The sequence below is a fragment of the Pongo pygmaeus genome, chromosome 23, assembly GCF_028885625.2.
Source record: "Pongo pygmaeus isolate AG05252 chromosome 23, NHGRI_mPonPyg2-v2.0_pri, whole genome shotgun sequence".
In the NCBI taxonomy this organism is placed as follows: Eukaryota; Metazoa; Chordata; class Mammalia; order Primates; family Hominidae; genus Pongo; species Pongo pygmaeus.
In genome coordinates, this window is record NC_085931.1 from 60,981,420 (window position 1) to 61,001,650 (window position 20,231).

Genomic DNA, 20,231 nt, shown 5'->3' on the forward strand with positions numbered 1-20,231 from the left:
CCCACTGAGGCTCCCTGTGCAGACAGCCTGGCTGCCTGGGTAAGGGCATAGCACACAAACCCCAGAGAGAGGCGCACGCTCCACCAACCCGGCACAACTCAGTTGGACCTGCGCTGGCTCTGCAAACAGAGGTGACGACTGGCAAATGTGTTAAGTTAGGGCCACTGCACGTCCTAAGTGGTGTCCTAGCTGAAGTCTTCAGACGCTGATCATTGTGTGGCTTTATTAAACGGGTTGTAAAATTCACAGATCATTCTGAATTTCAGACATATTTACTACAAAGTCCCTAGAAACTTCACTTTCAAAAACACCAAAATTTATAAAGCACAAATTACCTTAAATAAGTAAGAGATGGCCAAGAAAAGAAACTGTTCCTCAGAGCTATCTGAAGATAAAACCAGAGCGAGAAGAAGAGACAAGACAAAAAACAAAGTAAGACTGCCCAAAAACACATGAATTCTCTTCGTCTAGAAACAGGTGTTTTACTGAAAGCATCTGTCTTTTTGGCTGAATAAATAAAGTAGTAGTAGAGAGAAACAAATCAGTCCTTCAAGACTTGTATCCATAACATCACTTTCAACAAATGTCATAGATAATACTCAAAAATGTTCATACAAAAAAACACATCCTTTGAAACCCCAAGAAGAAAGCCTCGAAATGTCTGTTTCTTTTAAAACAGAGACCCACGGCCTCCAGGTCTGTGGCTCAGGCTCCAGGCAATGGGAGGTGTCGGCTGTGCTGAGAAGAGCAGCAGGTGCACCCTCAAGGCACACCATGGCCACTGGCTCACCTGTGCACTCCCAAATACTGAGAAAGAAAGAAACCAGGACTTCTCATCCTTCATTTTCTCCTTAGCAAAAAAACCCGGGTGTAGAAATTCACTTAACAACTTGCAAGACCATGATCTGAAAGGCGCTGACACTCAGAGGCCTCCACACCTGCTCCGTTCAAGGGAGGTGGCATGGTGCTGGGAGCACGGTGTGGGGGAGCACAGGATCAGAGCCCTAGGGGCAAAGGAGGCTCCGGGCTGCTCAGAAGACAGGGAGTCCAAGAGTGATGGATCTTCCTGCTTTTAAGGGCAGGTAACCAGCATGCGTCCTGAGCAGCCGGCACCAGGCACCAGGTGGGCATCTGAGAGCTGATGGCAGGCAAGGCATCCAAGCCAGAGCATGAAGGCTGTGGGGGGCGGGTAAGGGGAAGCTTTCCCACAGTCACCAGAGGCTAGAGAAGGACCTTCCAGGACAAGCATGAGCCCATGGAGCCCTGGGCTCACTCTGAGGCGGCTCAGCCCTGGCTCCTCTCAGATCCCCAAAGGAATGTTTCGGAAAAGGATAGCTGGTCTGATCAGCCTGGAGAGCACAGCTTCAGAGAGGGGTTAAAGCTCCACCCGGGTTCACCAAGAGCCAGCAGCACTGTTTGGAGCCTGTGTTTATTTTCTAAATTTCTCCAAGAAAAACGTGTTACTCTTAGAAAATCAGAGACAAAGAATAAAAATATATTTCCATTCTGTTTTCTTTTTTTTTTTTTTTTTTTTTTTTTTTGAGACGGAGTCTTGCTCTGTCGCCCAGGCTGGAGTGTAGTGGCGCAATCTCAGCTCACTGCAAGCTCTGCCTCCCGGATTCACACCATTCTCCTGCCTCAGCCTCCTGAGTAGCTAGGACTACAGGCGCCCGCCACCGTGCCTGGCTAATTTTGTTTTTGTATTTTTAGTACAGACAGGGTTTCACCGTGTTAGCCAGGATGGTCTCGACCTCCTGACTTCATGATCCACCCACCTCGGCCTCTCTCTTTTTTCTTTTTTTTTGGAGATAGGGTCTCACTCTGTCACCCAGGCTGGAGTGCAATGGCGCAATCTCCGCTCACTGCAGCCTCCGCCTCCCAGGTTCAAGCGATTCTCCTGCTTCAGCCTCCGAAATAGCTGGGATTACAGGCATGCGCCACCACGCCCGGCTAATTTTTTGTATTTGCAGTAGAAACGGGGTTTCTGCATGTTGGCCAGGCTGGTCTTATTCTCCTGACCTCAAGTGATCCACCTGCCTCGGTCTCCCACAGTGCTGGGATTACAGGCATGAGCCACAGAGCCTGGCCCTATCCTCATTCTTTAAAAGAGTACAGCCCATCCTCCAACCCTCACAGGTGCCGAGTGCTGCGGGACCCCACAGGAAGCAGGGAGCCCAGCACTGCTGCCATGAGGGGAACAGAGGGCGAAGCAACGATGGCCCAGCTTGGCTGAATCCCATGATGGCGGGAAGTGGACCCCACGATGGTGGGAACGTGGACCCCGCGATGACGGGAACGTGGAAGAGAGGAAGAGGGCCAGGCCTCATCCCAGAAGCAGCGACCTGGCACGGGTCAGTGATTCATCAGGAGAAAGGGTAGGCCAAGAAATCAGGGATATGGGACCTTTAGATAAATGAGCCAAACACACCGTGATTTCTGCTCAGTTTGTGGCTCAGAGCTGGAGCTGAGGTGCTAGAGCTCTAGGTGCTTTGACAACCCATGTGGGCAGGACACACCCTTCGACAGACAATCCCAGAGGTGCGACCAACAAGCAGGGTGCAGGGGATAGCCCTGGTTTCCGAGGACTGGTCTAGAGAAAGGTGCAGGTGACTGCACACGGCTGCAACACGTGCCTGGGTAACCGAGAAGCACAGGCCCAGGCTGGTCCGTGGACACGCTCCCAGAGCCCTTTCTACAACATGCGCACACCACAAAGTTAAAGGGCTGGAGGCAAAGCCAGAGTTCCTCCGGCTTCACGCCACCCTCAGAAGTTAGCCGAGGCCCACTCTGGATGCAAACCCCCAACTAAGCTGCTTTCTGGGTCTGCATCATCGAGACCGGCCACCCCATAGGAGCCACAGCCACATGGTCCTCTTGGTGGGCACCCAAAACGCAGCCAGTCTGAAGTGACAGGTGCTGAGTGTAAAATACACATCAGATGGCAAAGAAGGTGAAAACCTTATATATCCTCAGTAACGTTTACTGATCCCATGTTGAAATCAACTCTTCCATATACTGAGTAAAATAAGATACATTATTAAAATAACTTCCACCTGCTTCTTTTCCATTTTTCAGTGAGGCTACTAGAAAACGTAAATGATGTATGCGGTTGCGTGCTAGTCCTCCCAGACCGTGCTGATAGGGAGCTGGCAACACAGAGCAGGACAGAGTCTGCTAGAAAGAGCGTCTTCCAGCTCCTCCGGACACGGCGCCAGTTCTTACCGTCTTCCCAGGAGAAAGGCCGCCGCGGCGCCGCAGCAGGCCGCTCAGGCAGGTGCATCCCTGAGGCCTCTTCCAAGCCGATGCTGTCCACCTCGCGCCGGGCCTGCCTCAGAACAACACCTCCCTGATCGCGCAGCCTCACCGCGGCTCTATAGAACACGGTGTCCCTGGCATTGTACTTCATGCAGTTATCTATAATGAGATCAAAATCCTCCTCAAACTCATGGAGGTTTTTATACCCTTGAGCTTCTAACCGTTTCCTCATCGTGGCAAAGTCCATGGGATGTTTAATGTGATCCAAATAATCTGGTACCTAATTTTAGGGAGGAAAAAGAATAATTTACAAACTAAAACAGGATATTAGTTGACTCTGTATTTATTATTCCATATAACCCACAAGCCCATCCTATCTGAGAGCCACACACAGACACACACACGGTACAGACATAAGACCCAAGCACTGCAGGGACCTTCCCGACCCCAGCTCCTTCAGCTAAAGTGCACTGGAGGGTGCTGGGCGGATGCCGCCACAGCTCAGGGTACTGTCTGCACAGGGCCTCTCGCCCACTGCACTTTCAGTATTTTACAATGAAATGCATCACTTTTATAATTTAAAAACAAATACGTTAAATAAAAACAAGAATTAAGAACACAAGGGCTGTACTCTAGCCAGTCACACGTTTCCCGGTCAAATGGCAGCACAAATCCACAGTCACACATGCAGCAGGACAGACGAGCGTCGCAAACACCCACCTCCTTCAGACTCACGGGCTGCGCAAATATCCTGGCGGGGTCCTTGTCCTGCAGCTGGTCCAGCACTGAGCGCAGCAGCACCGTCAGCGGGGTCAGCCGCAGCTCCATGGCGACCTGCTCCACCTTCACCTGGAGGGGCCCAGCAGAGCCTCAGCTTTAGGGAGCCGCACATGCGTCTCAGCCCCACCACGCGCCCCACAGCCACAAGCAGCCCCCACAGGCTCCTGTGCTTCCGTCAAGGCATAGGACAATGCAGCCTCCACTTAGGGCCCTGCAACCCATGGCAGCCAGGCACCCGGCTGGGCTGAGCAAGGCACTGCCGTAGGCCAGGACCCACCAGGTGCAGCCCACCCTCTGCAGGAGCTGCCAGTGTCCCACCCACGCCCCGTGGCCAGTGGTGCACTCCACGCGGGACGGGCCCAGCCCCACCTGCTCACGCTTGAGCTTCTCCCGCTTGCGTAGCAGCTCGATCAGCAGGCGAGCGCGCTCCAGGTCGTGCCGCAGCCGCTGCCAGTACTTCAGCTTCTCTTTGGCAGCCTTCATCTCCTCATCGTTTTCTCTCTGAGAACAGTGAACACTTCCGTCAGTCAAACCCAGAGGCTCCTTCTGCAAAAGGCCTCAGATACCGTGCAGGTAAGACCCCAGGAGGCATCCACGGCAGGGGTCCTGAAGGCCCATCCTGGGGAGGGCAACAGACCCACCCTCACTAGAGAGCCCCAGGACAGCACCGGGACAGAGGGGACAGAGGAGACAGAGGGGATGGAGGGGACAGAGGGGACCGCCAGGCCAAGGTGAGCAGGGGGCTAGCTCCGGTGCACAGGTTCCACCCTCCAGAGAGGACAGAGTCCTCCGCAAGCTGGAGGCAAGGGGGTCCTTCACAGAACCAGAAAGGCCCACAGAGGTGGGACCAGGACAGCATGGGGGACCCTCGAGGACCCACCTCCAGGACAGCTGGGAATGGAGGGAGCTGCTGGAAAGAAACCAGGTGCACAGAAAACAACATGCTGGGCCCATCCTGGCTTGGACGGAGCATGACGGGGGCCTGGCACACAGCTGACCTGCTGCCCTGCCCTGCACAGCGCCTCCATCCCGACACACGTTCCCCCACAGCCAGAGTCCCATCTCCATCAACAGCAGCTGCTCCCTTCTCAGTGGACAGAAGGGTGCGCCAGACAGCACAGGCCGCCAGCCTCAACCCAGCCAACATCCACGCCAGGGTGATCAGAAGAAAATCAGAGCCCTGCAAAGGCCATGACACAGATGGTCGCAGGAGAGGAGGCCACCGGGTCTGCCCTCAGCCCCGTCCTCACCATGTCCCCCAGGCCTGGCCGCATGAGGCCTGCTCGTCACAGTGCCGGGGCACCCTGACCCTACCTCAAAGGGGAGAGGAAGTCAACAAGTGAGTGGGCCTGAGCAGGCCCCCAACGCCTGTCATCCTCCACAGCTGCAGGACACGCGCGCCCTGCCAGCCTCAGGACAGCTGTGGCCTTCAGTTTCTGGCACATGCTCCACAGCCCTGAGACCCTCCTCTCCCCCCACGCCTCTGTCCCCGAGTTCCCACTTGCCCTCCTCAGGGTTCCGTCATAGCTTTTAAAGGACCGAGGGTGTGAAGGCAAAGACTGCTGGACTACAAGATGCAAGGACCCTGGACTCCAAACTGCTCAAAAAAGGAGGCTTAAGGAGGAGGCCGAGCCCCACACCCCCACCCCCAAGGCCAGGCCTCTCCACGGCGAGGTGGAGCGTTGCTGCGCTGGTGTCCCCTGAACTGAGGATCACTGGGTTTTCCTCAATGTTGCTGAACACCCTCAGGCAGGAAATCCAGGCTAAGAGTAACAAGATCCACATCAACTCAAGCAAAGGCAGGAAAACGTGGGCTCCAAAAACCAAGCTCCCTGGAGCATCTGAGTATCGCCTGTCCCTCAGCTTGCAATCGACACTTCTGAAAACCTCGGCCAAAAGGACATTTGGCCTGGGAATCTGTTACGAAGCGGAAGAAATCTCCTCATCACCAGGAAGCCCTTTATCACGCACTGGCTGCTAAGCAAACTTACTAGTCTGCTTCCCAACCTGGTTTAACAAACGCCATCCGCAGTGGCAGGGGCCCCATTGACAGCACCTGGGCCCAAGGTCCCATGACACACGCAGCCTCATCCACTCAGAAGGATCAAGGTTCCTTACTCGGCTCTGAAGTGCTCGATATTTCCCATGTAAAAATCAACAGTGGGAGGCTCCACGAGAAAGGACAGAAGTGAAGGAGAAGCACTCAGGCGTCCCCACTGCCGGGAAGAAGCGTTGAGCGCCTCTGCATCCATTCCAGACACACAGGGGAGACACAGGGCAAGACTAGGGGACAGTCAGGTTAAAATCGCCTCTGCTGGAAGGCACAGGCCAGCTCCTGGGGTGAGGGCCCACAGTGTCACAGAGTGGCCGACCCCAGGCCTCCTGGCAACAGCACCCAGCTCCTGCCACTGGGCCCAATGCTGCCAGCAGGTGCGTGGTACTGGCAGAGGCCACACACGCAGCACAGCAAGGACAATGTGGGCAGCAGCGCCCAGCATGCCACAGAACAGACACTGGGAAAGCTGGAGGATGTGCTCCCAGGACAAGAAGGATGGGCCACGGGAGCAGGAGACACAGTGGGACGCCACCAGCATACGCACAAATCGCTGCTCACCCTAAAGCTAAGCCGCCGCCCCTGTTCTCCCTGCGGCCTTCAATGGCCACACACACCAGAACAAAAACCAGGGCCCTGTATGCGCGGCCAGCACAGACCCGCCATCGCTGCAGCACCCTTGGCGCCTGCTGGCCTCTCAGAGACCCCGTCCAGTTTGTCCACCTGCCCCCACCACAAGGTCCTCTCCCAGGGTCAGGCTGGGGCAGGTACACAGAGACGCAGAGGAATCAAATGCATCAGGTACTTCCAAAGCTTCAAAACCATGAAACCACACCAAGCCGTGGCCATCCCTGGCCAGGAGAAGGCAGAAGCACAGTCTCTCCCAACAGCCCGTTCACACAGAGGCAGGTTTCCAGGCTCTCCACACCAACTGCTGTGCTGCGGCTCAAGTCCAGGCAGCTCCTGCTGCTCTTTCCCAGGTGTCTTCGCGAAGCTGCCCCCTCTGCCAGAAGAGCTGCTCTGGCCGTGCTGTGGGGATGTTCTCTCCTTACAAACATATTCTGCACACAACAGGACATGAGGCCTAACAGGCAGCGATGAAGCAGAGGGGGCCCAGCTGGCAGGTTCCAGCGGGTCACCTCTTCCTTGCAACCCTCCCCCTTCCCTTGCCTGGCTCCACCACGCCCCAGGCCACCCCCAGCTGCCTGGGTCCCCGTGGCCCCTGCCCACTGGCCCACGTGTCCTGCTACTGCAGGGATCCTGGCCCTCGTGTCCCAGCTTATGAAAGTAGAAATGATGATTCCCACCGCTGGACGTCCCGTCTGGCCACATCCACGCCCACTTTCCATGGAATCCGCCCTTCACAGCTCCTCTGCGGCTTATCTGGAGTTCTGTCCAGCCCCGAGATAAGACCCAAGATCTGAACCTCAACTTCCTCCCAACAAAGCCTCTCTTCCTTTCCCCAACATCGCGGGGGCCGAGACCAATGCCTCCAGCCCCCAGAGCTTCCCGCCGCTCAGCCACTTCCTGACTCTGCCTCTTAAGAGCCCCCTAAACCGTGCTGTCCTTTCCGGGAGCCCTGGAGGCTACGAGGTGAGGACAGAGGAGAGATGGAAAGCAAAGTCACATCGTGGAACGGAAGATGCAGTTAACTCATTCAACAGCCGAAAGACATTCACTGAAGCCTCAATTCTGTGGCCATGTGAGGATCTCACTTGGAGAGGCGCTGGCTCTCAGACCTGCCCGGGAAGCCCCAAGTTCCACGGACAGACACACAGTGGGGCAACCCAGGTGGACGGCACGGGAGGCCCGGAACACTCCACAGCCAAGACGCACCAAGGTGGTCAGAAAACTTTGGACCCCACCACACCAAATCAGACCCACAAACCACCACCTGCCAGACCAGAGTGCCAGACTCTGTAGTTCCCTGGAGCACAAGGCAGCCACGGCAGGTGACTGAACAGGGCTCACGCTGCAGGGGCAGAGTCTGCGAGGCAGAGACAGCACCAGCCACTACACCACTGCACGGGGACCAACCGTGAACCCTGTAGACTCAAGCTTCCTGTGAGCAAGTCGCCACCTCACAGCAGAGCAGGATGGTTTCGCTTCGTGCCCAGGATGGCAGTGAAAAGCACCATGAGGAAATTCCAAGAGGCACTCAGGCCACGCGACGCCAGCAGCAGACAGCTCTTCCAAAAGACCAGCGGCTCCTCAATAGGCAGCGTGGGCAGAGGGCACCGGCCGCAGGTCCTGGGCCGTGTGCAGAGCCACTTGTGTTTTCAATTTACTTTTGTGCATCTCACAGAAGCTACTTCACTCTGTAAACCCATTTTTTCAGAACTGTTTCACAGTATCAGATGAGTCTATAAACTCAAACCTACTATCAAAATGTAAGAGTTTGGGTTTGTTCTTTTAAAACGGAAAAGTCCTGCTCCTTCCCTCCCACTCTCTCAGCTCTCTCGAGCCCTCCCCACCCCACCACAGTCCCAGCTAAACCAACCTTCAGAGCAAGCCCCTCGAAATAAACCACTCCTCACATATTTCCAAAACCCACACTCCAGGCCCAGCACACAGACCCCCACCCACATGGCCCGGGTGTGCTCACTGGGTCCCACTCCTGGTGTCCCCAGCCTGGACGCTCATGCAGCCACAGCGTAACACATCCCTGAGCATCCCCAGTCCCCAGAGCTGGCCACTGCCCATCAGCATGTGTGCGGGCAGGGCAGGGCGGGGGAGTGCAACTCAAAATGGAAGAAACACCCAGTGACAGGCATGGATAAGAATCACCCCCCCAGTCGCAGATCCAGAGCCCAGGGCACACCTAACTCCTCCTACAGCTCCAGGGCTGGACGAGACCGAGGCTTCCCAATGGGGAACCTGAGCCCAGGGGGCAGCACCACGACCAGCCTGAACCAGGTGCCCTCTCCCAGGAGGATGGGGGTGAGAGACGCAGAAAGGCTGTGGGAGCCACGAGCCACGTACCTGCTGTGAGCTTCGCTGAGACTGCAGGCTGGACTGCAGCCGCCGCAGCAGGGGGGCACCATTCCTGGACAGCCGCTTGAGCAGCCAGTAGCTGTGGGCTCGCTCCACAAACTGCTTCTTCCGCTGAATGGCCACCTGATTCGCAATCCTATTTAACCTAAAACACAAACGTATCTTTGAAGATACATATCTTTGAAGCAGTACGTTAAGATGTTTCATCACATAAACTAGAAATGACAGTATTACTGCTAATAAAACCATGTGTTCATACTTTTTCTCCCTAAGCAATGACACCTGTAATTTCTACTATCCTAGTGCTGCTAAAACAAAATCCACTATCTCCAACCATTTGAAGATTTCATCCACTTTTTAGGTTGGGCACAGTGGCTCCTGCCTGTAATCCCAGCACTTTGGGAGGCCGAGGCAGGGGGATCCCTTGAGGCCAGGAGTTTGAGACCAGCCTGGCCAACATGGTGAAACTCCATCTCTACCAAAAATACAAAAATATTAGCTGAATGTGGTGGTGCATGCCTGTAGTCCCGGCTACTTGGGAGGCTGAGGCAGGAGAATTGCTTAAACCTGGGAGGTGGAGGTTGCAGTGAGCCGAAATCGCACCACTGCACTTCAGCCTGGGTGACAGAGCGAGATTCTGACTCAAAAATAAAATCTAAAAAAAAAGATTTCATCCACTTCTCATTCACTACAATATTTATCAGATTGAATATCCAAAAAGAAAACATGCTGAGCAAAGCCTTCAACAGTTTTCATTCTTTCTATGTGACCCCATCTGCACACAAGCTGACTTCAACCACATCTGTGTCAGCGGGCCCAAAACCCTAGACCCTGTCCACTCGGATGCCATGGGAGAGGTGGGCACTGGTCCCTATGTCACCTCCAATAAGAGAGAGAGAGCTCAAGGTATAAGCCGCTAACAGGTGCTGTTTTACCGTGCTCAATAAAATGACATCAGTCATCTTCAAGTCTCCCAAGAAATGCAAAGTGCTGCCCCTGGGGGCACATGGAGCCACCAAGACCCTCGGTGCCTCTCATCCACCAAGGGAACACCCAACACCGCCTCTTCCAGCAGGACCTGGCTCAAGTGTGGAGCCTGCAGGAGAACACTCACCAGACCCAGAACTGACCGTGAGGTGCCTCCTCACAGAGAACCCGCTGGGGGAACTTTGCCAGAGTGACCCATCACCAAGAGCTCCCGTGCAGATGTGGAACCCCTTTAGGCTAAAACAATCCTGCCCACCACTCCAAGGGCAGTCTACATGCTCAGGACACCAAACGCCTGCCCACGAAGCACAACCCTCCAAGGACAGCCAACGGAAGGAAGCCAGAGGCCGGAGAGGGCGTCAGCAGGTGCACTGGGACGCTGGGCTCTGATCACAGCCCCACATGGCTCCTCCTCTGCAGGCTGGGCTGGGCTGGACCTGGTCACCTCATGGCCTGCTGTTTTGGGAGCAGTTTGTTTTTACCACTTTGGACTGAGGCAAACCATGTGCAGTAAATAGCACAACCCTTAACTCTTCTGGTTCAGTGAGTCTTCTTTTTTGAGATGGAGTCTCACTCTATTGCCCAGGCTAGAGTGCAGTGGCACAATTTCAGCTCACTGCAACCTCCGCCTCCTGGGTTCAAGCGATTCTCCTGCCTCAGCCTCCCTAGTAGCTGGGACTACAGGCGCCCATCACCACACCCAGCTAATTTTTGTATTTTTAGCAGAGACAAGGTTTCACCATGCTGGCCAGGCTGGTCTCAAAACTCCTGACCTCAGGTGTTCTGTCCACCTCGGCGTCCCAAGTGCTGGGATGACAGGCGTAAGCCACCGCTCCCGGCCCACACCCAGCTAATTTTTATATTTTCAGTAGAGATGGGGTTTTGTTATGTTGGCCAGGCTGGTCTCGAACTCCTGGCCTCAAGTGATCCACCCGCCTCAGCCTCCCAAAGTACTGGGATTACAGACATGAGCCACCACACCCAGCCAGCCCTATCTCTTAGAAAAGAAAGAAAGAAAGATTCTGTTTGTTTTTATTTCTTCTGACCCGTAAGATGTGAGAAAAGATTCTGACCTCATAAACAAGCCACCACCTTCTCACCAGAGTCAGGGCTTCTGGAAATGTGAACAGCCCACAAGTTGTGAGCAAAAAGACTTTAATGAAAATGCTTTAAAAACTTAAGAGCCAGATGCAGGGGTGTGCGTCTGTGACCCCAGCTACTTGGGAGGCTGAGGGAGCTCATGTGAGCAAGAGGCTGAAAAACCCAAAATTAAGAGTGAGAAGAGCATGGAAGAGCAGCTTTCCAGCTGAGACGATGAGCCCCCCCCACTCAACTCGGACAGAAGAGTTAAGGGGAAACAGACCTCAGATAAGAAAACTAAGCAAAGACATACATATGACAACCACAGAAAGCGGTCCCTGAGGGCTGGCTGGACTGAGATGCCGGCAGAGTGGGCGAGATGAGGGAGGCCTGGAGGCAGCAGCCGCAATGCCTACCTCAGGGATGATTGCAGACAAGTCAGAACCCACACTAGGGGCCGGGCATGCTGGCTCACGCCTGTAATCCCAGCACTTTGAGAGGCCGAGGCGGGCGGATCACCTGAGGTCAGGAGTTCGAGACCAGCCTGGCCAACATGGTGAAACCCCGTCTCTACTAAAAATACAAAAATTAGCCGGGCATGGTGGTGCGTGCCTACAATCCCAGCTACTCGGGAGGCTGAGGCGGGAGAATCGCTTGAGCCCGGGAAGCAGACGTTGCAATGAGCCAAGATCGCACCATTGCACTCCAGCCTGGGGAACAAGAGCGAGACTTCGTCTCAAAAAAAAAAAAGAACCCACACTAGGGAAAAGAACCCCGGAAATGAGGGAGGTCACCAGAGTTCCAACATCAAGTATTCCTTGGATTTTTGTTAAGCCAAGTCTACATGCTGACACATAAATACTTTACCATGGGACCCACCAAATGCACTAGGGAATGTATGGATAGGAGGACCAATATTGTTAAGATGTCAATACCACTGAAAGTGATCTACAGATCCAATGCACTTCCTGTCAAAATACCAATGATGTCTCTTGCAGAAATAGGAAAATCCACCTTAAAATTCATATGGAAACTCAAGGAACACCCAACAGCCAAATCACCTTGAAAAAGCTGTAAAAGTCACGCTTCCTGACTTCAGAACTTACCACAAAGCTACGGTCATCAAAACAGTGTGGTGCTGACGAAAGGACAGACATATAGACCATGGGAATAGCAGAGAACCCTGAAGCAAACCTTCCCGTATCCAGCATAGACTGTTGACAAGGGTGCCAAGACCATTCAGAGGGGAAAAGACAGTCTTTTCAGCAGAATGGCACCAGGACAAGTGGATATGGCCATGCAAAAGAATGTGAAGTTGGACCTTGCCTCATTTCACACACAAAAATTAACTCAAAATCAATCAAAGACCTAGACATAAGACCTAAAACTATAAATCTCTTAAAACAGAAGGGAAAAGCTTCATGATACTGGATTTGGCAATGATTTCTTGAATAAGACACCAAAGGCACAGGAAACAAAAGAAAAAATAAACTGGGCTTCATGAAAAATGTTAAAATGTGTGCATTAAAAAAAACACACAGCAGAGTGAATGGGAGGAGATATTTTCAAATCACATATCTGATATGCGATTAATAACCAGAAACTCCTAAAACTCAACAAAAAATAACCCAATTGAAAACTGGTTAAAATACTCAAATAGACAATTCTTCAAAAGTACAAATGCTCAATAAACACAGAAATGCAAACCAAACTATGATGTCACCTTCACGCCCATTAGAATGGCTATCAAAAAATACTAACAAAAAACAAAAAAAAATGTTGGCGAGGATGTGGAAACCCCGAACCCTTGCGCACCGCCGGCAAGAATGTAAAAAGGTGCAGCCGCTGTGGAAAACAAGTGTTGTGGCTCCTCAAAAACTAAACTTAAAGACAGAAACGCCCGTGTGACCTGGCAATCCCACTTCCGGGTATATGCCCAAAAGAACTGAAAACGGGTTCAGATACTTATCACCCATGTTCTTCACAGCATTATACACAATGGCTAAAACACGGAAGCAACCCAAGAGCCCATGGAGGAAGGAATGGGTAAGCAAAAGTTTATCTCCACATACTTTTGCTTATTCAGCCTTAAAAGGCAAGGAAGTTCCAATGCATGCAATGACATGGAAAAACCTTGAAAACGTGCTCAGTGCAATAAGCCAGACACAAAAAGACAAATACTGCCTGATGGCACTTATGTGAGGGACTGAAGACGAGTCAAATTCATGGAGACAGGGAGTAGAACGGTGGACACCCGCAGCCGGGGAGGGAGGAATGGGGAGTTCCTGTTTAACTGGGACAGAGTTTCAGACTGGGAAGACAAAAAGCTCTGAAGATAGACGGTGGTGATGGCTGCACAGCAATATTGAAGTGCTTCATGCCCCTGAGCTATACACTTACAACGGTCAAGATGGTACATTTTATGTTATGTGTACGTGACCACAGTAAAATACTGAAAAAATTTGAATACAGAGAGTTAAATGGAATGTACACCTTCCAAATGAGAAGAGGAGGAAAAATGCCCCCCACTCCGAAACAGCAAAACCATCTAAGTCAATACATCAGAAGAAAAAGGGAGCCGGGCGCGGTGGCTTCCGCCTGTAATCCCAGCACTTTTGGAAGCCAAAGCGGGCGGATCATGAGGTCAGGTGTTCGAGACCAGCCTGGCCAACATGGTGAAACCCCATCCCTACTAAAAACACAAAAAAATTAGCCAGGCGTGGTGGCACACGCTCGTAATCCTAGCTATTCAGGAGACTGAGGCAGGAGAACTGCTTGAACCCGGGAGACAGATGTTACAGTGAGCCAAGATCACGCCACTGCACTCCAGCCTGGGCAACATAGCAAGACTCAGTCTCAGAGGAAAAATAAAGAAAAAGGGAAAAAAAGGATCATGGAAACAAATCCAAAATAGATCAGTAATCCAACATAAGTCAACAGTCCAAACTTGCTAATGAAGAGGTTGTCAATCTGGTTAAAAATTTAAAATTCCAGTTTTAGGCCAGGTGCAATGGCTCACGCCTGTAATCCCAGCACTTTGGGAGGCCGAGGCAGGTGGATCATGAGGTCAGGAGTTCAAGATCAGCCTGGCCAAGATAGTGAAACCTCGTCTCTACTAAAAATACAAAAATTAGCCAGGCATGGTGACAGGTACCTGTAATCCCAGCTACTTGGGAGGCTTGAGGCAGGAGAATCGCTTGAACACGGGAGGCGGAAGTTGTAGTGAGCTGAGATCATGCCACTGCACTCCAGCCTGGGCGACAGAATGAGACTCCGTCTCCAAAAAAAAAAAAAAAAAAATTTAATTCCAGTTTTAAAATACCACAGCAAGGCTGAAGCCGGACATAAGGAAAATGTCCAGGTATATACACTAAGGAGCAGAAGTGGGTACTGCTGACTGATCGGCTGAACTGAGGCCAGAGAAACACCATGACTGGAGTAAAGAGGGCTACGAGGGCTACTGCACCATGATCGAAGGAAGTAACCAAATTCCAAATGCGTACACACTGCCTAACGGGACATCTTGAAAATATCAAATGCAAAACCTCCAGGAGCTACAATGAGAACTGTTAAACCTACAAGCCTAATGAAACCAATTCACGCAAAAACAAATTAAGGATATTAAAAATGTAAGCATGATTTATACATTTGACCCAACAAGCTCATAGAGAATATTGCATCAAAGAAAGAAGAACACACATATTCACAAGCACAGATGGACTATTTACAAAAAATATATAACCTATTGGGCCATAAAGTCTCAACAAGCATCAAAGAATGAATGCGTACCATGCAGGCCACGTCCTTTGCCCACAGCACAAGCAATGGATATCAAGAGTTTAAAAAATTAATTTGGCTAAGAAAGAAAGCCAGCCAGCCAGCCCCACATGCTTCTAGACTGCTAACAGGCAAAGGCAGAAATCATATATAGGAAAACGGTGGCCAGACGTGGTGACTCACACCTGCAATCCCAGCACTTTGGGACGCCAAGGCGAGAAGATCGCTTGAGCCCAGGAGTTTCAGAACAGCCTGGGCAACATAGTGAGACCCATCTCTTACAATATATACATATGTGCATATATAAAAATAAATAAAACTCCTATTAAATGACCCTTGGTTAGGCAAAGCCTTCTTTCGTGTGATACCAAAAGCACAAGCAACCGAAAACAGATAAACTGGACTCCATCAAACTTGTAATGTTTGTGCTTCAAAGAACACTGAATAAAACAATACGATGACCCACAGAATGAAAAGAAGGTATTTGCAAGTCATGTAGCTAATAGGGAGTCTAGTATCCAGAACAGACAGAGAACTCTTATAACAGTAAGAAGTCAGCTAACCAATCAAAACATGGCAAAGACCTGAACAGACATTTCTCCAAAGAAAATACGCAAATGGCCAGGCAACATCTTCAGCCACTGTGGAACTGCAAAGCAAAACCCCCCTGAGCGATCGATGCCCCTGCACCATGGAATGGGTGCCATCAAAAAGACAGCAGCCTGAGAATATACAGTGGTATAGCTGCCTTGGAAAACAATCTGGCACTTCCTCAAAATACTAAACAGCGTTACCATGTGACCCAGCAACTCCACTCCTAGAATATACCCAAGAGAAATAAAAACACACGACCTAAAAACTGTTACACAAATGTTCAGAGCAGCATTGTTCGTAATAGCTCCAAAGTAGGAAAAAAACAAACATCCATCAAAAGATGAATAGATTTTTTAAACGTGGCCTATCCATACAACGAACATTACGCAGCCATGAAAAGGAATGCCACACTGACCCAAGGGGCACTATGGACCCAGGGGGCACGATGGACCCAGGGGACATGATGGATGGACCTTGAAAACGTGATGCTCAGTCAAAGACACCAGTCATAAAAGAACAAAAAAACACATTTCTATGAAATGCCCACAACAGGCAAATCCACGGAGAAAGGATGCAGATGGGTGGCTGCCAGGGGTTGGGGGGGATGAGAAGGTGGGAAGTTGGGGTAATGGCTAAGAGGCACAGGGTTTCCTTTGGAGGTGATGAAAATGTTCTAAAATTGGTTGTGGTGATAAATGCACAACTCTGTGAACTAAAATCCACTCAACTGTACACTTCACATGGGTAAATTTCATGGTGTGTGAATGACAAGAGTCCCCCCTTAACCAAGGGGGATAGTTCCAAGACCTCCAGCGGCTGCCTGAAACTTGGAACAGGACCAAGCGCCAGCCTGGATCTTGGTACCTGCTACTAAGCGGGTAAGGGGCAGGCAGCTGCACGGCATGGGTGCGCTGGACAAAGGGAAGATTCACGCTCCCGGCAGGCAGGACAGGACAGTGAGACTGTGATCACGCTGCTCAGAATGGTGCACAACTGAAAACTTATGAACTGCTTACTGCTGGAATTTCCCATTTAATACTTTCAGACTATGGCTGACCATGGGCAACTGACACCATGGAAAGCAAAACCACAGGTAAAGGGAGGGTACTAAGTGTCTCAGTGAAGCTGACAGAATTCTCCCACAGGCGGCACAACAGGGATGGAATGGGACACACCGCACAGGCGCATTCGGCCGGCGGTGCTGAGTCTCCCAATTCCTAGGCTATGAGTGGGTTTGTGGGCACTGCTATTTACATTTATGGTCCACACATTATTTGGTATGTATCAAACATCATCAGTTTTCAAAATATACTAAGATCTATAGTATTAACATATCAAAAATTCCTCCCAAAAACAGAAAAATCACTCAAAATTTAAAAATACATTAAGATTAAACAATATTTGAGAGGCAGAAATAAAAGAACATGGATAAAATCCTACAGCAAGCAGCACAGTCCACTTCTTTTTTTTTTTTTGAGATAGTCTTGCTCTGTCACCCAGGCTGGAGTGCAATGGCACGATCTCAGCTCACTGCAAGCTCCGCCTCCTGGGTTCAAGTGGGAGACTGAGGCAGGAGTCATTCTTCACAGATACTGTCCACAAAGACAATCCAAAAGAATCCTACAACATGTTGTATCAATCTACAACACATAACTAAAAAAAAAAAATGCTAATTTTAAGAAGTACTGTATTAACAAGTGCCTAGAAATAAATCTAATAGATTTTTATGGAGAAAACCATGAATTTTTATTATGACATTAAAGAACTCCTAGAGAGAGCCAGGAGTGGTGGCACATGCCTATAATCCCAGCTACTCAGGAGGCTGAGGCACAAGACTCACTTGAACTCTGGAGGTGGAGGCTGCAGTGAACTGAGATCATGCCACTGAACTCCAGCCTGGGCAACAGAGCAAGACCTTGTCTCAAAAAAGTAAAAGAAGTCTTACATGGGCAGCAAACTGGCCCACCTCCATGTTTAAGTGAAATTAACAGTGTAATTAATGGTGTAAAGAGTCCAAGCTTCCCAAATGAACACTAATGTCGGAAGGACTCTAACCAGAAGTCCGACAAGGTGAAGCAGGAACTTTAAAGCTACTGCCCGCTGCACAGACGCACCAAGGACCTCACACACCAGGACCATTCTGGAGACAAGGGGTGCCCACCCAACCACAGACTGAGGTTCAACACAAAGCTGCTGGGTGGCCCAAGGTCCAGGTCACAGCTGGCCTGAGACCAGGAGGCCAAGCAGGCTGGCTCACAACCCAGACGACTCACCAGGCCTAACCCAGCCTCACACCAAACAGCAATTCCAGGAGGGCTCAAGACTCCTCGAGGTGGCCAGGCGCTATGGCTCACCCCTACAATCCCAGCACTTTCAGAGGCTGACGTGAGTGGATCATTTGAGCTCAGGAGTTCAAGACCAGCCTAGGCAACATAGTGAGACCCCATCTCTATTTTTTGTTTTTTTGAGATGAAGTCTCGCTCTGTCACTAGGCTGGAGTGCAGTGGCATGATCTCAGCTCACTGCAACCTCCGCCTCCTGGGTTCAAGCAATTCTCCTGCCTCTCAGCCTCCCTAGTAGCTGGGACTACAGGTGCCCACCACCACGGCCAGCTAATTTTTGTATTTTTAGTAGAGATGGGGTTTCACCATGTTGGCCAGGATGATCTCAATCTCTTGACCTCGTGATCCGCCCACCTTGGCCTCCCAAAGTGCTGGGATTACAGGCGTGAGCCACCGCACCCGGCCTTTTATTTTTATTAAAAAAATTTTTGGCCAGGAGCCATTAATGGCTCATGCCTATAATCCCAGCACTTTGAGAGGCCGAGGTGGGCGGATCACTTGAGGTCAAGAGTTCGAGACCAGCCTGGCCAACACGGCGAAACCCCATCTCTACTAAAAATACAAAAATTAGCCAGGCGTGGTGGTAGGCGCCTGTAATCCCAGTTACTTGGGAAGCTGAGGCAGAATCGCTTGAGCCCAGGAAGCAAAGGTTGCAGTGAGCCGAGACTGCGCCACTGCACTCCAGCCTGGGTGACAGAGTCAGACTCCATTTCAAAAAAAAAAAAAAAAAAAACACAAAAATTTTTAAAGACCCCTAGAGGAAATACAGGGAACAGCTTCACGGCTGCAGAGCAGGGACGAGTTTCTTAAAGCAGACCCAGCATGCACATACCACATACGGAAAGGGTGATAAATTTGAGGAGTACGATGAAATTAACAAACTTCGGTTCATCAGACACTATAAAATTATGGTTGCTTTTAAGAACCTTTACACACTGACAGGTGCATGAATGGAATTTCATGACCAGGACTTGCTTCAAAACAATGGAATGGAAGGAATGGGAGAGGGGAGGCTGGCCAGGTGCGTATAACTTCTGAAGCTGAGTGAAAGAACAGGGGGCTCTCTCTAAAGATTTCAAAATTAAAAAAGAATTTTTTAAAGACATCACTAAAAATGAAAAGATACACCCACCCACGGGCACAAGCGCACGACAAACAGTGCACAGGCAGGGCAGGAGCTCCCAGTGCGGGCCCAGAGCCCTGGCATGACACACACGCAGACCTCATGCCGGGTGGTGCGAGGTGGAGGACGCCGTGCCCACATCCATCGCTCAGGAAACACGAGACCAGCCGGCCAGAGCCCTGAATCTCACCCCAGGGGACTCCTGCACCAAGGCTGGGGCACCATGAAGCCTGCTGCCCATCGCCAGGGGACACCTGCTCTTTTCACTTGCCTGACGTGCGTTGGCAAGGGCCACATCTGGGATCCTCTCCGACGGGGCAGGGTGTGCACGAGAGGACGCAGCCCCAGCAACAGGCAACTCTATGTAGAGCACCTGGGTAGTCCCTGCTCTCTTTATTTTTGCGAATATTTTGTAAATTTGAAGTTATTTCCACATAAAAAGGTAAAACCAAGCTCCCCACCAACCCGAGCCCGGGAGGTGCTCTCAGGAAAGCCACCACCGCCTCCAGCAGGTAGCACCTAGGCTGGAGCAGAGGTGAGAATGTGTGGCAGTAATCTGCCCCACTGTCGCCAGTAGTAAAGAAAACTTCACATAAATTTTCAACCCCACTTCTGCCAAAAGTAAGTAAATATGGTGAAAGTGAAGAGAGACAGAAGTCAGCTACACTGTGGTGTCTCCCCTCTGCTGAGAACATCTTCTACATGCCTGGGGTGCTTCAGGGAAGAGAACCAGGCCTAGCGGAACGGTGCCCCACAAAGCTAGGGGTGGGAATGACATGGTTGGGTACCCAAATCGCCGGGGGCAGGGCAGAGCTGTCTAAATGGCCAGACGACTGTGGTTCATGGCCCATGGCCCTGCTCTGTGAAATGTTAGCTTTAGTTCAGTAAACGCCAGCATCTTGGAGAGTCTGAGGGCAGAGGAAGGTGCGGTGAGGCCAGTGAGAAACACAGCCCATCCTGTGAGCACTCAGAGTTTTCCCCAGCACAATTTTTATTTGCTTCAGCTTTTTCAATCAAAACAAACCTAGGCCGGGCACAGTGGCTTATGCCTGTAATCCCAACACTTGGGGAAGCTAAGGCAGGCGGATTACCTTAGGTCAGTCAGGAGATCGAGACCAGCCTGGCCAACGTGACGAAACCCCATCTCCACTAAAAATACAAAAATTAGCTGGGCGTGGTGACATGCACCTGTAATCCCGGCTACTCGGGAGGCTGCGGCAGGAGAATCGCTTGAACCCGGAGGGCA

The 20,231-nt window shown here is 51.2% G+C and overlaps 1 protein-coding gene across 11 annotated transcripts in view; it reads right to left on the reverse strand.

The window, feature by feature from the left end:
- The window catches only part of BRD1 (bromodomain containing 1), a 53,733-nt gene that overhangs the window by 21,197 nt on the left and 12,305 nt on the right, over nt 1-20,231 (reverse strand). For 6 of the 11 annotated variants that reach the window (XM_063663100.1, XM_063663099.1, XM_063663102.1 and 3 more), the window contains exons 3-7: nt 14,304-14,426; nt 9,071-9,227; nt 4,405-4,536; nt 3,976-4,104; nt 3,223-3,535 (exon numbers count right to left, since the gene is read on the reverse strand). In XM_063663100.1, coding sequence (XP_063519170.1) covers nt 3,223-3,535; nt 3,976-4,104; nt 4,405-4,536; nt 9,071-9,227; nt 14,304-14,426 — 854 coding nt within the window. The remainder of the gene's footprint in view (nt 1-3,222; nt 3,536-3,975; nt 4,105-4,404; nt 4,537-9,070; nt 9,228-14,303; nt 14,427-20,231) is intronic. The other 5 variants (XM_054469716.2, XM_054469720.2, XM_063663106.1 and 2 more) reach the window with 1 other exon arrangement.